At 37.8% G+C, this 16,013-nt stretch overlaps 1 protein-coding gene across 2 annotated transcripts in view; it reads left to right on the top strand.

Moving 5' to 3' along the window:
• The window catches only part of HDAC9 (histone deacetylase 9), a 1,006,394-nt gene that overhangs the window by 791,376 nt on the left and 199,005 nt on the right, over positions 1 to 16,013 (top strand). For both annotated transcript variants that reach the window (XM_055131803.1, XM_004602237.2), the window contains 4 exons: positions 6,940 to 6,995; positions 7,245 to 7,332; positions 13,634 to 13,753; positions 14,062 to 14,159. In XM_055131803.1, coding sequence (XP_054987778.1) covers positions 6,940 to 6,995; positions 7,245 to 7,332; positions 13,634 to 13,753; positions 14,062 to 14,159 — 362 coding nt within the window. The remainder of the gene's footprint in view (positions 1 to 6,939; positions 6,996 to 7,244; positions 7,333 to 13,633; positions 13,754 to 14,061; positions 14,160 to 16,013) is intronic.

Below are 16,013 nucleotides of genomic sequence, written 5' to 3'. Positions count from 1 at the left end.
TATGAAAAACCACTGAAAATGCTACAAAAATGTATCCATAGAGGAGACAGTGTGATGATTGTTCTATTTTGGCAGGGGCCACTAAGACATTCTCTAGAATATCGCTAACATGTTGTTAAAGGTTGAGTGATGTGAGCTTTTGTACATATATCTGAAACTATGTATATAAGCATATATATACATATAATATATATATAACCCTCTATGATTTGTTGCCTACTATTTGAACCCCATCCAATGTGGTATGGTACTTATGGAGAATGGGTACGGAGTGTCTTATGATGTGTTGGACAGCCGCAAGTGCGGTCATGCATTCCAGGAATACATTCACTTGTACTCGAGGCTCAGCCCGAGAGTGTGGGGCCCTGCCTTGAGTGTGGCGGTGGTTGGGTTCTGGAGGTTTTCAGCTGCCAGGGCTGGGTCCCTTGGTGTGGGGAGGCCCCTCACCTGTCCCCCTCTGGGGTGCCCTGCGTGAAACAGCCTGGCGTGGAGTCTAGTGGCATGGCTATGGCCGAGAAGAATATTTCTGAAGGAAGATCTAGACAATTGGACTGGAAGTTAAAGAGAGTCCAGGAAAGTTGGGAACAATGACTTCATTGGATATAGTTGTGTGAAAGTCATTGGTGACTTAATGATTTGGTCCAGAGATTCTTCAGTAAGCTCTTTAGTAAGCTAGTGCAGGTGACTATAAATTGCAGAAGGTCAGTGGAGAAGAGGTGAGGACAGTGTGAACAGCGATAGAAGAGAAATATCTTTAAAATAGTTTTTGCTATTAGGAGAGAGGTTTTAAAATGTAACATCTAGAGGAATCAATTCAGGTTAGAGAAATGATAGAAATAGTATCATTGTGTCTACACCTGCATATTTATAAGCTGTAGGTTAACATGTTTTATATATATGTTAAATTTTGTCAGTGAGAAAAACATAAATGATGGTAGAAGGGACGAAAATAGGAGATGGGATCCTAACATCAGTTAGAGAGACTATAGGGGAACAAAAACCTCTGTTGTATCAGAAAAGAGAACATCATAGCCCCCACCCCACTGCCTGAACTCATCTTGCTGTGCTCTATCTTCTTGTGTTTGAGAGATCTGTACCTGTTTGGCAGGTTTGTGGTCAGTAATCTTGCTGGTTTCAGTTAAGGAAAATAGTATCATTCACAAGCAATGGAGAATGTAGGGGAGTTTGCCATTTTTGAGAGTACAGTGGAAGATTTGGGAGCATCCAAATGACAGAGAAAACATTTGTTACTGTCAAGAAGATAAGTTTCAACCCCTAAATCAGAAACAGTTCTGCAGAAAGGTGGAAGTTGCTGGGATGATCATCAAGTGAAAGGCAGACCAATAGTTCAAGGATTTGGCTTTCAAAGAACAGATGAAGATGAAATTCAGATTCTATTTGGCTTTTCTTCCTTCATAATTTTGCTAATTACTTACATGATTTCATTTCCATTTTGGTTCCTAACATAAACTCTCTTAGATTGATTTCCTGTATAGTAAGTCCTCAGTTAATGTCATCCATAGGTTCTTGAAAAAGGCCACTTTCAGCAAAACAGTATGTCAAAAGCAATTTTGCCAGAGGCTGATCTAAACAAGAGTTAAATACCTCTCACATAATTCTGGTCCCAAAATATCCCAAAATTTCTAAGTAAAGATCCTGTTAAAAAAATCAATCAGGATAAAATTAGAGATTTCATTCTTAGTTTTATTAAAAGACTTGTGACTTGAGAAGCATGCCATCTAGCATATATAATTTTTTCAGCAACAATTCATACAAAAAAAATCATACAAAATGTAAGGTTTAAATGGTTAGTTAAAAATAATAAAGTTCTACATAAAGAAAAGAAAGATTATTTCAGGCAAAAGTACTTGTCTCCGGAGAACTGAACTTTATTTCCTTAGTGCTAATTAGGAAACTTCAGATTGATTGTTTTACAATACGACTCTTGGGTGAGGTTGAAACTGCCACTGGGTTAGCTAGTAAATTGTGGTAGAATTGAACTGAACAGTGTCATATGAGGCATATTGTTTCTTCTTGCAGCAACTCCAAACACTTTTACTTATTTATTTGTATTGTTAGAGGGGCCACACACTGCTGTGTTATGTAGTTCTGTGGGAAGGGATGTGCAATACAAACAAGTGCTCTCCTCTTGAGCTACATTCCTGTCCCACCAAGACTCTCTTATTGCCAAATATTAATTTTCAGTTATTTATATATTTGGTTTTTGGACCACATTCAACTTTGCCCAGAGATCACTTCTCAGTGCCTGGGGGTACCTATATGGTGCTGGGGATCAAGCCCCGGTTGGCCGCAAGTCAAGTACCCTAACTGCAATCTGTCTAGTCCCTTTATTTATTTATTTTTATTTATTTATTTATTTATTTTCTAACCCGCTTCTTTAGGTTCCAGGTCACAGGTGATCAGAGCATTTTCCAGCTGCTCAGGGCCAGGGTGGAAATCCTTTCAGGGCAGACTTTGTCCCATGATAGGGAACACTTATGCATACCACACATACTTGGGAAATTTTGATGTGCCAGTGAAGGATGTGTGTAGGATGTGGGAAGAAATTAGAGTACCTGAAAAAAACATGCTGACATGGGGAAAATGTGCAAACTCCATACACAGTGGATCTGGCTTGAAATCATTTTTTCCCCTCTAAATGGACTGAATGAAATGCCGTTACTCAAGGGCCTGTTGTATTTAATACCTTTTAAAACTTTTCTGTTCTGTGCCACTGTTCATACTTTTCCTTCTGTCTATAATGCCCATAATTTATATCTCTTTTCTACCCTTATGAACAAAACTCTCCCTATAAGAACCCTTAACTTTCTCATCTTTTTAGTCTTACTATTATTATCACTTACTTCTCAAATTTCAAGTTTTATTTATTATTATCAAGTGATATTTGCTATAAAATCATTTCAAAATGTATGAAGTTATAAAGTAAAAATAAATGTCCAGTAAAAATAAATATCTTATGCCATTCCACAGTTACATCAAACTATGTTATTATTTTTAGTACTACTTTTGCAATTGATATTTTTGTTTTGATACTATGATCACAACTATTTACAACTTTTTTGCTTTGTTTTTGTTTTGGGGGGGCCACATCTGAGGTACTCAAGGCTTACTCTTGCCTCATCACTCAGGGATAACTCCTGGCAGAATCCAGGGACATATGTGGTGCTGGGCATCGATTCTGGGTCTGCTGTGTGCAAAGCAAGCACTCTATCCTGCTGGACCAGCTCTCCAGAACCCTAACCACAAAATTTTAATAATTGTCTTATGAAGAAGGTCAGAATATATAGCTTAATATAATACTTTAGCTGAAGAGTTTGTTTGAATTGGTGTGTGTGTGTGTGTGTGTGTGTGATTATGTATCTTACATGAAGTGTTCTGAGCACCCAGCATACACCAGCCAATGGACTGAAGAGCTCAATGCCCAAGGAGGTAGTACTGTTCAGACCCAGTGATGCTACTGTCCAAAAGTGCCACTCCCGTGGTGCGTGGGGGCCTCCATGGCTACACCCGGCAAGGTGAGGCCTGGGATGGGACATGTGGTACTCAGAATAAAGCTGGGCTGAGGAACATGATGCTAGCTCTCTGGTCCCTGAACTGGTTATTATTAAGAACAGGCATAGGACAAGCTGGATAAACACACACACACACACACACACACACACACACACACACACACACGAAGAAATTGTCTTTCAGTAATAGATATTTGGTTTTAAGGGAACTAGCTATTTTGAGGGGAGTCCCTTTCAAAACCAGAAAGTGAAAGATGAGCAAATCTCTAGAAACTCTAACATTGGAGACAGCCAAGACTTAACATCTTCATAGGAAATGTATTCCCATTTACTGTGCTTTGCAGATAATTCCTTAGAGCTGGCTCCCTGCCCCCAACATTATTTATCTTTTCTTAGCGGAGAGACTAGGGGGAAATACTTAGCTGTGCTCAGGGCATATTCTGGCTCTGTGCTCAGGAATCACTTCTAGTAGTGCTTGGAGGACCGTATGTGATTCCAGGTCTCAAACCAGGGTCATCTACAGCAAAGCAAGAACCTTGACCCCTATTCTGCCTCCTGGCACTATCTTTTTTGTTTGTGTATATGTTGCTTTGTTTTGCAGTGGAACTATACTGGGTAGTGCTTAGGAATTACTGCTTGCCAGGCTCAGGGGACCATAAGCAGTGCTGGGAATAACCAGGGTAAGCAGCTTTCTAGTCAAGCACCTTAACCACTTTACTATCTCTGTCCTTGAGTTCCCAATATATTTTATCTTTAACCAAAGAGGGTTTTTGAAGTGCTGGCATGAGCTATTTTTAGGAATTATTCACTTTTTCTAGATTTCATCCACGTACACGTGGCATACTTTAAAGTTTTATTGTTTTTTTTTTTTACTGCTACAAGCCTATCATTTATTACAGAAGATTGTTTCTTCCAATAATTAATAAGATTAGGAAAAATTTTCTCTGCCTTCTCAAATATTTATAATGTATATGTAGATAAATATATATATACATGTACATATATATATGCTTCTTTACCTATTTTCTTGACTTAACTTGAGTACTTAACTTGAATAATACCTATTTTGTCCTTTAAATAAGCATGTTTGCATAAATTTTTGTCTACACTATAAATAACAGGTTAAAAGCTTACCTCCTTTACTAGATTACTAATTACTATTTTAATGGTTTTCCAACTTCAAATAAAAGCAGTTAGTTATTTGAGCAACAAATAGTGTTTATTGGGAAATAAAACAATAGAAAAGAGGGCAGATTGGAGAGAGGGTATTAATGGTCCAGATTCTTTCCCAAATCCCAGACTTTAAGCCACCTAAATAACCTTGTAATTATGGCCCCTCAGGACTGGGAGCGATAGCACAGCAGGTAGGGCATTTGCCTTGCACGTGGCTGACCTGGGTTCGATTCCTCCATCCCTCTTGGAGAGCCTGGCAAGCTACCTGTGGCATATTCGATATGCCAAAACCAGTAACAACAAGTCTCACAATGGAGACGTTACTGGTGCCTACTCGAGCAAATCGATGAACAACAGGACGACAGTGCTACAGTGCAGTTCCAACAGTATGAAAATGCATCATTATTCATGGGGGATATAAGACGTATTTTGACCCTACAGTGTACTGAGTTTTGCATGTGTGGACACTCAGTGACCTGTTTTCATTTAAATAGATTTCTGAATGTTAATGTGCACAGAAAAATAGACTATAGATGGGTTCCAGAAAGACCTTGGCAAGAGACATTTGGGTGGGACCAGAGAGATGGTCCAGCAGGTAAGGTTCTTGTCTTGCGTGGAGCTGACCTTGGTTTGATCCACATATAGAGAACCAAATATGGTGTCCTGTGTCCCACCAAAGTAATTCCTGAACACAGAAAAAGGAAGAAGTCTTGAGCAAATCCAGGTGTGGTCCAAAAACAAACCAAAATTAAAGTGAGTGCAGAAGGCACTTTCTTTACTGTCAACATAAAGTATTTTTAAAAATTACAATTTTCTAAGTGATTAAAATTTGCCCTACTCAAATTGTTATTTGCTTTTATTTAATTACTAATTAAGTTTGAAACGTTTGATTCTGGGAACCAGAGTGACAGTACAGCAGGTAGGGCAATTACCTTGTATGTGTCCAATCCAGGTCCGAATCCCTGACAACCTATTTGGTTTCCGTACACTGCCAGGAGTAATCCCTGTGTACAGAGCCCAGAGTAAACCCTGAGCATCACTGGATGTGCCGCTACCACCACCTCAGAAAAGAAAAATGTTTGTTTCTGGTGTGAAGGCCACATCCAGTGATGCAAAGGTTTGGCTCCCACCAGTGGTGCTCAGGGAACAATGTAGCACCCAGGGTTAATCCTGGGGCTTCCATAGGCAAAGCATGAACTTCAGCTTTTTGATTCATCCCCTGGTCCTCGATTTTTTATTTTAACACTGTTCTGATAGCAAGATTTAGAAAAAGTTCTCTGGGTAGATTAAAATTATTTCAACAATTTTTGGCTTGTGTTCAAAAGTTTTAGGATCATGTATTAGAGAAACATTCTCTTTTGAGCATGTTACTTGAATCATAGTTCAAGGAATGATGGTATGAACCATCTGACAAATGATTTTTTTTTTCACATCACATCCCAACTTTTTGAGCATACTGGCTTTGTAAGGATTTATAGTTCCCTGCCTTCATGCTGGAGTTACTTCAGCTTTCTGTGATGCATTCCAACTAATCTGGAGGTTAAGGCATTTCTTGATCATATATAGATCTGATTGCTACTCAGCCCTGGAATTCTTTATAAAATTCCAGAATGTGGGTTAGAAATTGACTTAGGGAATCCAATAAAGTTGCAAATCTTGTCAGTCATCCAAACTAAATTTATAGACTGGAAGAAATATGGGCTTTCCATTGTTCTCTTTTTCACCTTTCTTGAGTTTCTTTTTGTTTGAATGTGAGTGTGTGAATGTAAATTTATCATTTTGTGGACATAGAGTGCAAATAACCATTGAGGGAATCCAACTTAAGAATTTTCACTTTGGATCTTCTTGGTCTTCGTGAATTTTGACACAACTCTTCACCAAGAATTATTTTCTTCTCCTTCTACTTGATGTTGGTGACATAAAAGAAGTCTTTATTGAAAATGAATCATGTTAGTTTAACAACTGATATGTGTGTTTGCTTGCAAGGTACAAATTCCAAATCCCTGCTCTTCTCCTGCCTCTGTGGCACCTTGCTTTGAGGCACCATCTGAAAAAATAGGATTCTATATACTGTTTCTATCCATTTTATGAAATGTTAATGGAGGCAAGAAAACAAGCTGTGAAGCCTCTAACGACTTCAGTGCTTTTTATGTGCACCTGATGTTCTGTAGTACATGGAGATCCAAGCCATCCCACCATATCTGATTGTTGAAAACCTGTCTTGTTCTTACAGAATGGGTTTGCTATTGTGAGGCCCCCAGGCCATCATGCTGAAGAATCCGCAGCTATGTAAGTACCAGGGACTGTTGCCCGTCTCCAAGCGCCATAGATCCTGGCGGTCACCTGCCCTGTGCATGTATGTCTCTGAAACCTCTAATTGTTAGCAGATGGACTGAAAAAATCTTGCGAGGTACTCCGAGAAGCAGATTTATGACTTCAGAGATCATATAGCATTTTAAAAAATGCTCTGAACATTATTTATAATGGTTTTCCTGGCTGATTTGCTTTCTTATTTCTCTGTTCTTCTCTATTCCGCAGGGGGTTCTGCTTTTTTAATTCAGTTGCAATTACCGCCAAATACTTGAGAGACCAGCTAAATATAAGCAAGATATTGATTGTAGATCTGGTATGTATTCGTGGCCAGAGCTGTATTTCCAGTGACTCTAGATAAAAAGGAGTGAATTTCTATTTGTCTGTTAGGTTGTCTTACTTTTAGCACTTGCAAACAACTAAAGGGGGCATTTCCTTTGAATGTGGAAACTCATTAAATTCAGGATTGCAGTTCTGAAACCATAAACATTCACGTTTCACTTTCATGGTGTTAACTGCAATTTAATGAGAAGAAGGCGCAGATCAGGGCAACTTTTATGATCCTTAAATGAATTGATACTTCCACAGTTAAAATAACCCAACAGAACCTGAATTTACTTTTCCCTGCAGAATATAGACTTTAAATAGTCAGATGTGCTGGAAAGAATGCTGTTGCTTTGGTAACCAATTGGCTACTTCCCCTGGTTAGTAATCATGTTGCTTGTTGTGCAACAGTGGTATTATTAAAACAAGTCAGCATGTCATTCTTTCTGAAAAGATCTCAGATCTTGTATGCCAGTTTGGGATGACTCCCTGCAGGAACCCCGGGTGATTAAAAGTCAGAGGCATTAGATTAGTCTTGCATTTTAACATGATGCATTCTTACACAATAGAGTTATAATTTGTTTAACAAATGGCTTGTTTAAATGCAGATGACACTTGGCATGTTGTCTATAGTATATTCATGAATAATGAGCTGGAGATCTGCCCCATACAAAAGGACCAACCCAGGAAAGGGTGAAAGAGAGCCGACTAGTGATTTATGAGCCCCGTTTTCGGTTTGCCTCCAGTTCACGAGGAGGTGTAATAGGTTGTCTGACAAAGCATAGACAGGAAATGAACCCTGGCATCCAAAGCGAACCTGCTACATCTGCACTTAATTAATTTTTGCAGGTGATAAAAGATTTAAAGGCAAAATATGTTAAAGGTTTTTTTTTGAAGTGCAAGGCTTAATAGTCTAAATCTTGTTCATATCTGCGCTCATAATTAAATCTTATTGGGAAGTCATGGCCCCCCATCCACCCTCCCATTCAGTTTAGCAGCACACCAAAGGAGCAAGAGAGCACAAACAAAGCCATGTGAAGAAATACTTAGTTTAGTTAAAAACAAAGATAAAAGGAGTGAAAGACTGATAACCATTTCTGGTGCTTGCTAGGAATTGATGTTTTCTACATTCTGATTTGTAGCTTTCCTGGAAACACTTTGGTGTCGAGAATATTGAAACCCAACTTTCCATGTACTTTCCATACACGCTTAAGTTTCAATATAGGTCATAGTTCACCATTAAAGAAATGTGTTGAAGGCCTAGATATACTACAGCAGCATGGTTTTAAAATTTTACAAAAATGAGAACATCAGTACCAATTTTCCTATGTATATATAAAATGACATTTTAAATAATTGATAATTATTGGCTTGCATGATTTATAAGATAGTAAATTTTTAAAATAACTTAATCCACTCTTGGTACTCTAAGTCCTGAAGGAATGATAAGCCCTAAACTTAAAAAAAAAACATATAGCAGATAAAGACCAAGGATTGTGGGCAAATTTTTCTAAGCTTTCTAAATTTGTTAAAATTATAGGTGAGGAAATCGGTAAAATGTGCATTCTACCTTTAAATAGTTTTAATATTATAATTTTTCGATATATCTTCTTATCATGCCATGAAGATTGTCAGAAGTTCTTCTGAGTTCCCTTTGAATGAACTTTCTTGATATTCAAATGCATTGTAATTCATTGTATGTATTAAGTTAAAGCTAAAATGACTTGCGTGTCATAGTGACATACCGTGTACCTCAGAGGGTTGTGTGTAAAGTTTGGTTTTTGCGTATTACTGTAAGAAGAAAAGACTGCTGGAGATAATTCAATATGATTTATGCAAGTTGCTTAGAAACCTCAAGGAGTGCCCTGAGAGCTTATTGTCCTTGGTTATTAATTGACTCCACTATCCAATTAGAGAGAATCTTGATTTCTTTGCTGGCTGTCTGGAGATTTTATTTTAAAATCTTTAAACATAAGAGGTTCTGTCTAAAGGGTTGCCTCTGAGATCACCACCAGCCTGCATATTCTTATTTTCAGTTCTTCCAAATTCTGCAGCTGCAGGGATGCTTTGAGGAAATTCCCGGTTCTTCCAGATGTCACAAAGATGTTTTAGAGTGCCACGTGGCTCTGAGACAGAAGTTCACTCTGGCTGACAGGTCTATTCTGCAAGTGAGAGGAAAGAGTTGAAGATGGCAAAGAACTTTGTTCCTCTATATTCAGTGAAATTCACTTGAGATAATGTTATGAAGTAGCTCCACAAATTCTTGGACCAGACAAAGGCAGAACTGCCCCACTGTCCAGGAGCAGCTTCAGGGTTTTTATATGCCTAGTAAACGGAAGAATCAGAGCCTTTAATTCACCTCCAATTTGGGGTCACAGTCAAAGTCAGAGATATTGAGTGGTTTCCACAGAAGTGATTCTAGGAGTTCTGTGCAATTCATTCATCCCACTTTTCCTTTTGGGGAAGGTGCCAAAGACGTATTGATTGGTGAGGAGAGGGAGCAGGCACATTGCTGTTCAGTGGGAGAGCCTGACATTCTATTTGGGACGTGAACTTACCTAGAAATAGATTTGATTTTCGTGGTCCATAAATGTGGCCAATAAATTATCGAAGTGATTTTTTCAGCTTTCTCAGTAATTCTTATCTCTTAAGTTCTGTTGTGAGGCATTAAAGGATTTGTTTCATCTGTATAGTAAGTTGGTACCATGAACACTGATGTGTGTTGAGGTTATTATATATGGGTTATAAGAGTGAAACAGGTCTATGTTAAATGGATAATTCAAGGAGCAGGAGGGGGTCACTCTCACTGAGGCAGTGCTTTGCGGACCATGCTGTGCCAGGAATTCAACCTGGAGCTCCCACATTTAAGGCATGTGCTGTAACAGTTGGAGCCATCTTCCTAGGCAGGAGAATTTTTCACACCTGCCTATCATCAGAATCTCTCTTATATTACTTAAATAAATGCTTTTTATTTATTTGAGGGGTGACAATCCTCAGATTTTCATTTATTTACATAATTAAGCATGAATCATGAATATTTTATGTAGTTTTTTTGTTTATTTGGGGGCCACACCCACCTGTGATCAAGTCTTATTCTTGCCTCGGTGCTCAGGGATTACTCCTGGTGGGCTCAAGGGTCCAAATGCCCAAATGCGGTCCTGGGGATCAAACCTGGGTCATATCAATGCATGGCAAGCACCCTGCTCCCTGTACCACCTCTCTGACCCCATATGAACATTTCACAGAAAGTTGGACAAAACATTCTTTAAGTTGTATGCTGTTGCCCGAAATAAAAACACACTTACACTTCCCTTTATCTCAAATACTCAAATATAAATAGGAATGTGGATCAAAGATTTTTCCAAGTACTTTTAGAATGAAATCATGTATTTTTTGTTTTGGCTTGGGGCCTCAGCTGGTGGTGCTCAGTGCTTACTCCTGGCTGTGTGCACAGGGGTCACTCCTAGTGAGACTTGGGATGCCCGGGATCAAATCCTGGCAGACTGTGTGCAAGACTGTGTGCAAGTACCCTATGCACTGTCCTATTGCTCCAGCCCTGAATTCATGTGTTTTTTATTGAATAACAGTTGTTATTCGATATGCTGTAGACAAGATTTATTTTATTATTTAGAAGTTTATGAAATAATTAAACATTCAATATTTTTTTTCAAAAATTACGTTATTATTTTACATGTAAGACAAATTGTCCTCTTTTATTTGACCTTTTGAGAACAAGCTTGACAGTGTTCAGGGCTGGCTTGCTCTTGCTTCTCTGCTCAGGAGCATGCCTGGAAGTGTTCAGGTGACCATAGATGGGGCCAGCCAGATGCAAGGCAAATATCTCTCCGACATTATCTCTCTGACCCTTCATTTGGCCTTTTAAAATAAACCTTCACAGTGTCCTTAAGAGACACAAGGTATTGAAAGTGTAGATGCATTTAAGCCCAGAGAAAAGTTTTTACTTACAAGGCTGGTTAAAAGGGTTACTGTGAATTAGAAATGCAAGTATCTGTAACTCCTTTTCAAGAGTATTTTTATTTTTGGCCCCCCCACTAGCAAATCTAAAAACATGGTGACTTGAATTATTTCAATTTGTTCACATGAAGAAGAATAGTTATGTTCTCTCCTCTTCTTTTTCCTTTGAATATCCAGAAGTTTAGGAACTAATCTATTTTTTCAGGAAGCTAATTCTTTTTTTCATGCCGGTGTGTGTCCTTTAACCAGACAAGTTTCTGGGTTCGTGCATTTCTTCCCAGTATGACTCTGATTGATTTGGTTGTGGGTACTCTATAAAACAGGAGAAGAATTAGTGTGTGAACCTACTGTAGCCAGCAAACTCAGTGCAGGCTTTCAGAAACCACCACAGGGAGACTTCGTGGTGTCTATTAAATAGATCTGGGATGGAGGTTGAAGAGGAAACAGGTTATATCAAACCATCAATAAGAAGCAATAATGACCACCAATCTCACTTCACAGGTTTGCTAAGAGGATCAAAGAGATAATGAATGTAAGTGTAAGTTACCAATACAATAATGATTATGAGTTTGGACTTTGCAGTAGAAAGTGAATTTAATAACCAGTCTTAAAACTTATAGTCTTAAAAAAATCACTAAAACTCTCTAAAGTTTCAGTTTAGGCCTTATGTAACTCATATAAGGTATTTGATGCAGTGCTTGACCCAAATACTAAAGGATTGTTTTCGAAAATAATTGGATTCTTACTTATAAAAAATAAAGTACCACATACGTATATAGTTACAACTGAGTAAAAATCTTTGTAACAGAAGCAGAAAGTATTTAGGTAACATATGTAGCAATAATATTTTATAGAATGCAAATATAAATGTTCTCTTTTTTAAAAAAACTTTAGCTATACACAGTAGTGTTCAGGGGTCACTCCTGGCAGTACAGACATGAGGTGCCAAGCTTCACACCCAGATGTCTTGAATTCTTTAACCCATTGAAATATCTCTCTAGCTCAAGGTGGTCTTTATGTGTGGGGTGTGGGACTATTCAAGGAAACACTCAGGACTTACACCTGCCTCTGTACTCAGGCATCACTCATGGCACTGACAGGGCATCAGGCTGGGGTTGGCTACAAACAAGGCTATCACCTTAATCCCTGTACTATCTTTCAGGTCTTTAATCATTTTAAATATTGTTATATTTTATTTTATTCAGAAAGTTAATAGGGAGCACAGATACTAAGACTCAACACAAAATATTTTCATAAAAATATTTATGAATTGTTTTATTTATTTTAGTTGTAGAAATCAACCAGATCATTCTTCATATCACAAAATAATTATTAAGTTTTGATATACTAAATGCAATGTCTTAAAATATTTAACCATTCTAATCACACAGGCAGTTTGGGGGATGAGAAAGGGAAGTGGTGTGGGGAAATAAAAAATAAAAAGGAAGGAGGCTTGGAAGGAATCCATGATATAATATTAAAATTTGGTAGATTGGAAAAAGTTGCACAAATCTCCATGCCATCTTCCTGCCTGGCCCAAATGATTCAAAAGCTAATGAGCTCATGCTTCTTGTCTTCAACCCTTGCCATCACAATCTTACCAAAATAAAGAATGAAATCCTTTTTGCATCTGGCATCTCTTTTGAAGTGATTCTAACTACTGAGAGATTGCTAACTGAATTGAATGTTTCAAGAAACCCAATTTACTCAGCTGGTCGCAAAGCCTTTGACCTTAATGGTGGGACTTGGCAAATCAATGCATACACGTATGTTTAGTGTTCTGTCAAGAATTGTGAAAATGTTGTAAACCATAGATCCTTCTGCAAAATACTAGTTTGTAGTTTAAACATTAGTCTTTCTTCAGAGGCCAATGAGGCTAGTTAATTAAGCCTGAGGGGTTATGAACTGTTGGCAGTTAATAAGTCATAAAATTCTTCCATAAAACAGGATGCGAGATTCCATCACTGAAGCAAAGAGTACAAAGGGCCGGTGTATAAATATCTAATTGTACCAAAGGACTGGGCTTTCTCAATGACTGCTCATCTGGAGTCTCCAGGGCATGCTCGCTGTGGTTTCCTGATTTTTAGAAGCCAGTTTAAAAAATGAGTGCATTAAAGGGTAATTTGCCTGAAAGTTCAGGAAGTAAGGGCGGGGGGCGGCGTGGAATCAGGCTGAGCAGGAGAAAGAAAGAAGGACATAGTGAGAAGACAGAAAATCAGAAAGGGTGGGATAGAAAGACAGAGGACCTCAAATCAGGAGGGCCTCCACACTAGAGTCAGACATGACTGTATTTGTCATCTGCTTTCTTTTCCCTGTAGGATGTTCACCATGGAAACGGTACACAGCAGGCCTTTTATGCTGACCCCAGCATCCTGTATATTTCACTCCATCGCTATGATGAAGGGAACTTTTTCCCTGGCAGTGGAGCCCCAAATGAGGTTCGGTTTATTTCTTTAGAGCCCCACTTTTATTTGTATCTTTCAGGTAATTGCATCGCATGATTACCCCTAATTTTCTTGTCCTTTTCTGGTGTTTTAAATTACATGAGATTACGGAGTCATCCCCCGGGACGAGGGAACAGTGCAGAACAAGTGCACAGGCGAGAGGCTGGTCGGCAGGCAAGGGTGGGCTCATCTGACATGTTTGATGTTTATTTCAAGAGTTCACATGTGTTTATTTTCCTCTCATCTTGCCTTCTTCCCTGTGCCCTCCTCTACCCACTGTGGTGTGGTTTTTCTCTTCCTAGGTTGGAACAGGCCTTGGAGAAGGATACAATATAAATATTGCCTGGACAGGTGGCCTTGATCCCCCCATGGGAGATATTGAATACCTTGAAGCATTCAGGTTGGTACTTCCTTCTCAGAAAATGGCTGTTCCAAACCACTGGAATGGCAAAACTGTAAAAGAGATATGTACATTTTTTAATTAAGGTAAAGCTACAGAAGGCTTCATTTCTTCAAAGTTCAAAAAACCATGAAACTTTAGTTTAGTGTACTAGAATGTTCCTCTAAAGCCACACAGGGGATGTGTGTAAGCAAATTAATGTCTATCAAAATCAGGGTATAGCTGTATATTAGCCAGTTGCTGGGACATGCTTCTCCCATCCTGCAAAATCATTTTCAAAGTGTATTGAATTGTTCTGGAAAAGTCTGCCTATTAATGACTTCAGTACAAATGAGCAGTAGTGTTTTCAAGGTTCTGGGAAGTTCTTCGCTACCTATCTGGCTTTGTTGAGAAGGATGGTCCAGGCTTCCTTGGATTCTAGAAACCCATTCATAGAGAACAACACTGAATGTTTCTAGTTAGGATGCTCATTCCTCGATAATCCCATTTTATGGTAAATGATGCTTTCCTCTGATAATCTATGGATTTTCCTTCTCATGCTAAAACATCATCTGTCTGCATAATCAGTTGTTTTTGATTGCTTCATGAAATATCTGCAGTAAGTGAAATGTATGTTTACATACATGCCATGAATGCTGTGATTTGGTTCTCTAGCAAAGAGCTTTACAATTCATTTGAGCAAGAAAGAGAGCACATTAAACATTTAGGGGGGTATGAAGGCTTTTTATTTTTAATACATTTATTCTCTGGGGTTAAATTTTTATTTCAATCCTTAAAAATTTCTCTGCACCAAGAACAAATATCAAAGTATATAACTATGTACCTGACTTGTAATATTTTATCCTATTGTAATGCATGGGTTTTTGGTGTGCGGTTTTGTTTGGTTGAAAACAAAGGTAAAACAACTACATAATAAGAAATTTTAGAACTTCTCATTTTTACAAAAGTTACTACTTACACATTTTCACAAACAAAAGGAAATTTTGAATAAATATAGATTTATACATGAGTTTTTATTTATGGGTTTATTCCTGGTTTCATTTTCTGCAAGAGTATGTCATATTTAATTCAATATTTTGCTTGAAGATCATTTCTCATTTGAAAATATCACAAGAACATAGCAAAAAATTCACTCAGTTTAAGAAAGTAGAATGAAAGTAAATATATTTGGTTTAGTATGCATGATAATAATGAAATGACAGTAGTTAAAATACTACCTATCCTAACACTAATGAAAACTACTTGTATTCTACATTTGAATCCTGGAAAAATAATGCTTATACTCATATACCTACATTATTTATAGAAAAAATAGCTAATATAAATTAATTAACTCTAATAAGAATTGGGCTGTCTTTGAAGATATTTTGTGTTAACTAGCAATGAAACTGAAAATTGTATTAAAATATAGTCTTTAATTTACCAATTGTTTAATTATATTTGCTATGTAGTAACAATTAAAAAATGAATGGGATAATAGACTTTACTGTTATATCACAAGGGAGTGTACTTATCAATTTACTAAGTTAACCTAATAACCTGCATGGCATGCATAGTGAGTTCTTAACCTTACTATATATAATATAGTATGTTCAACTTTTAGGTCAGAAAGATAGTATAGATATAAAAGCACTTGCCTTCTTCAGAGCTGGTCCAGATTCTTTCCTTGGCATCACATATGGTAACCTGAATAACATCAGGAATTCCTGATAATTATGTGCATGCTCACACACAAACATACACACACACACACAAACATACAGAGTTGTTATTGGTTTTTCATACCTCATTCTGTATTTATCCCTCTTTCTCTGACTGATTTCATTCAGCATTAAAGGTGTCCATCCATGAATA

This window comes from Sorex araneus, chromosome 1 (genome assembly GCF_027595985.1).
Source record: "Sorex araneus isolate mSorAra2 chromosome 1, mSorAra2.pri, whole genome shotgun sequence".
Lineage (NCBI taxonomy): Eukaryota > Metazoa > Chordata > Mammalia > Eulipotyphla > Soricidae > Sorex > Sorex araneus.
The sequence above is the reverse complement of the archived record's forward strand: the minus strand, read 5'-3'. Positions and strand labels throughout refer to the sequence as shown.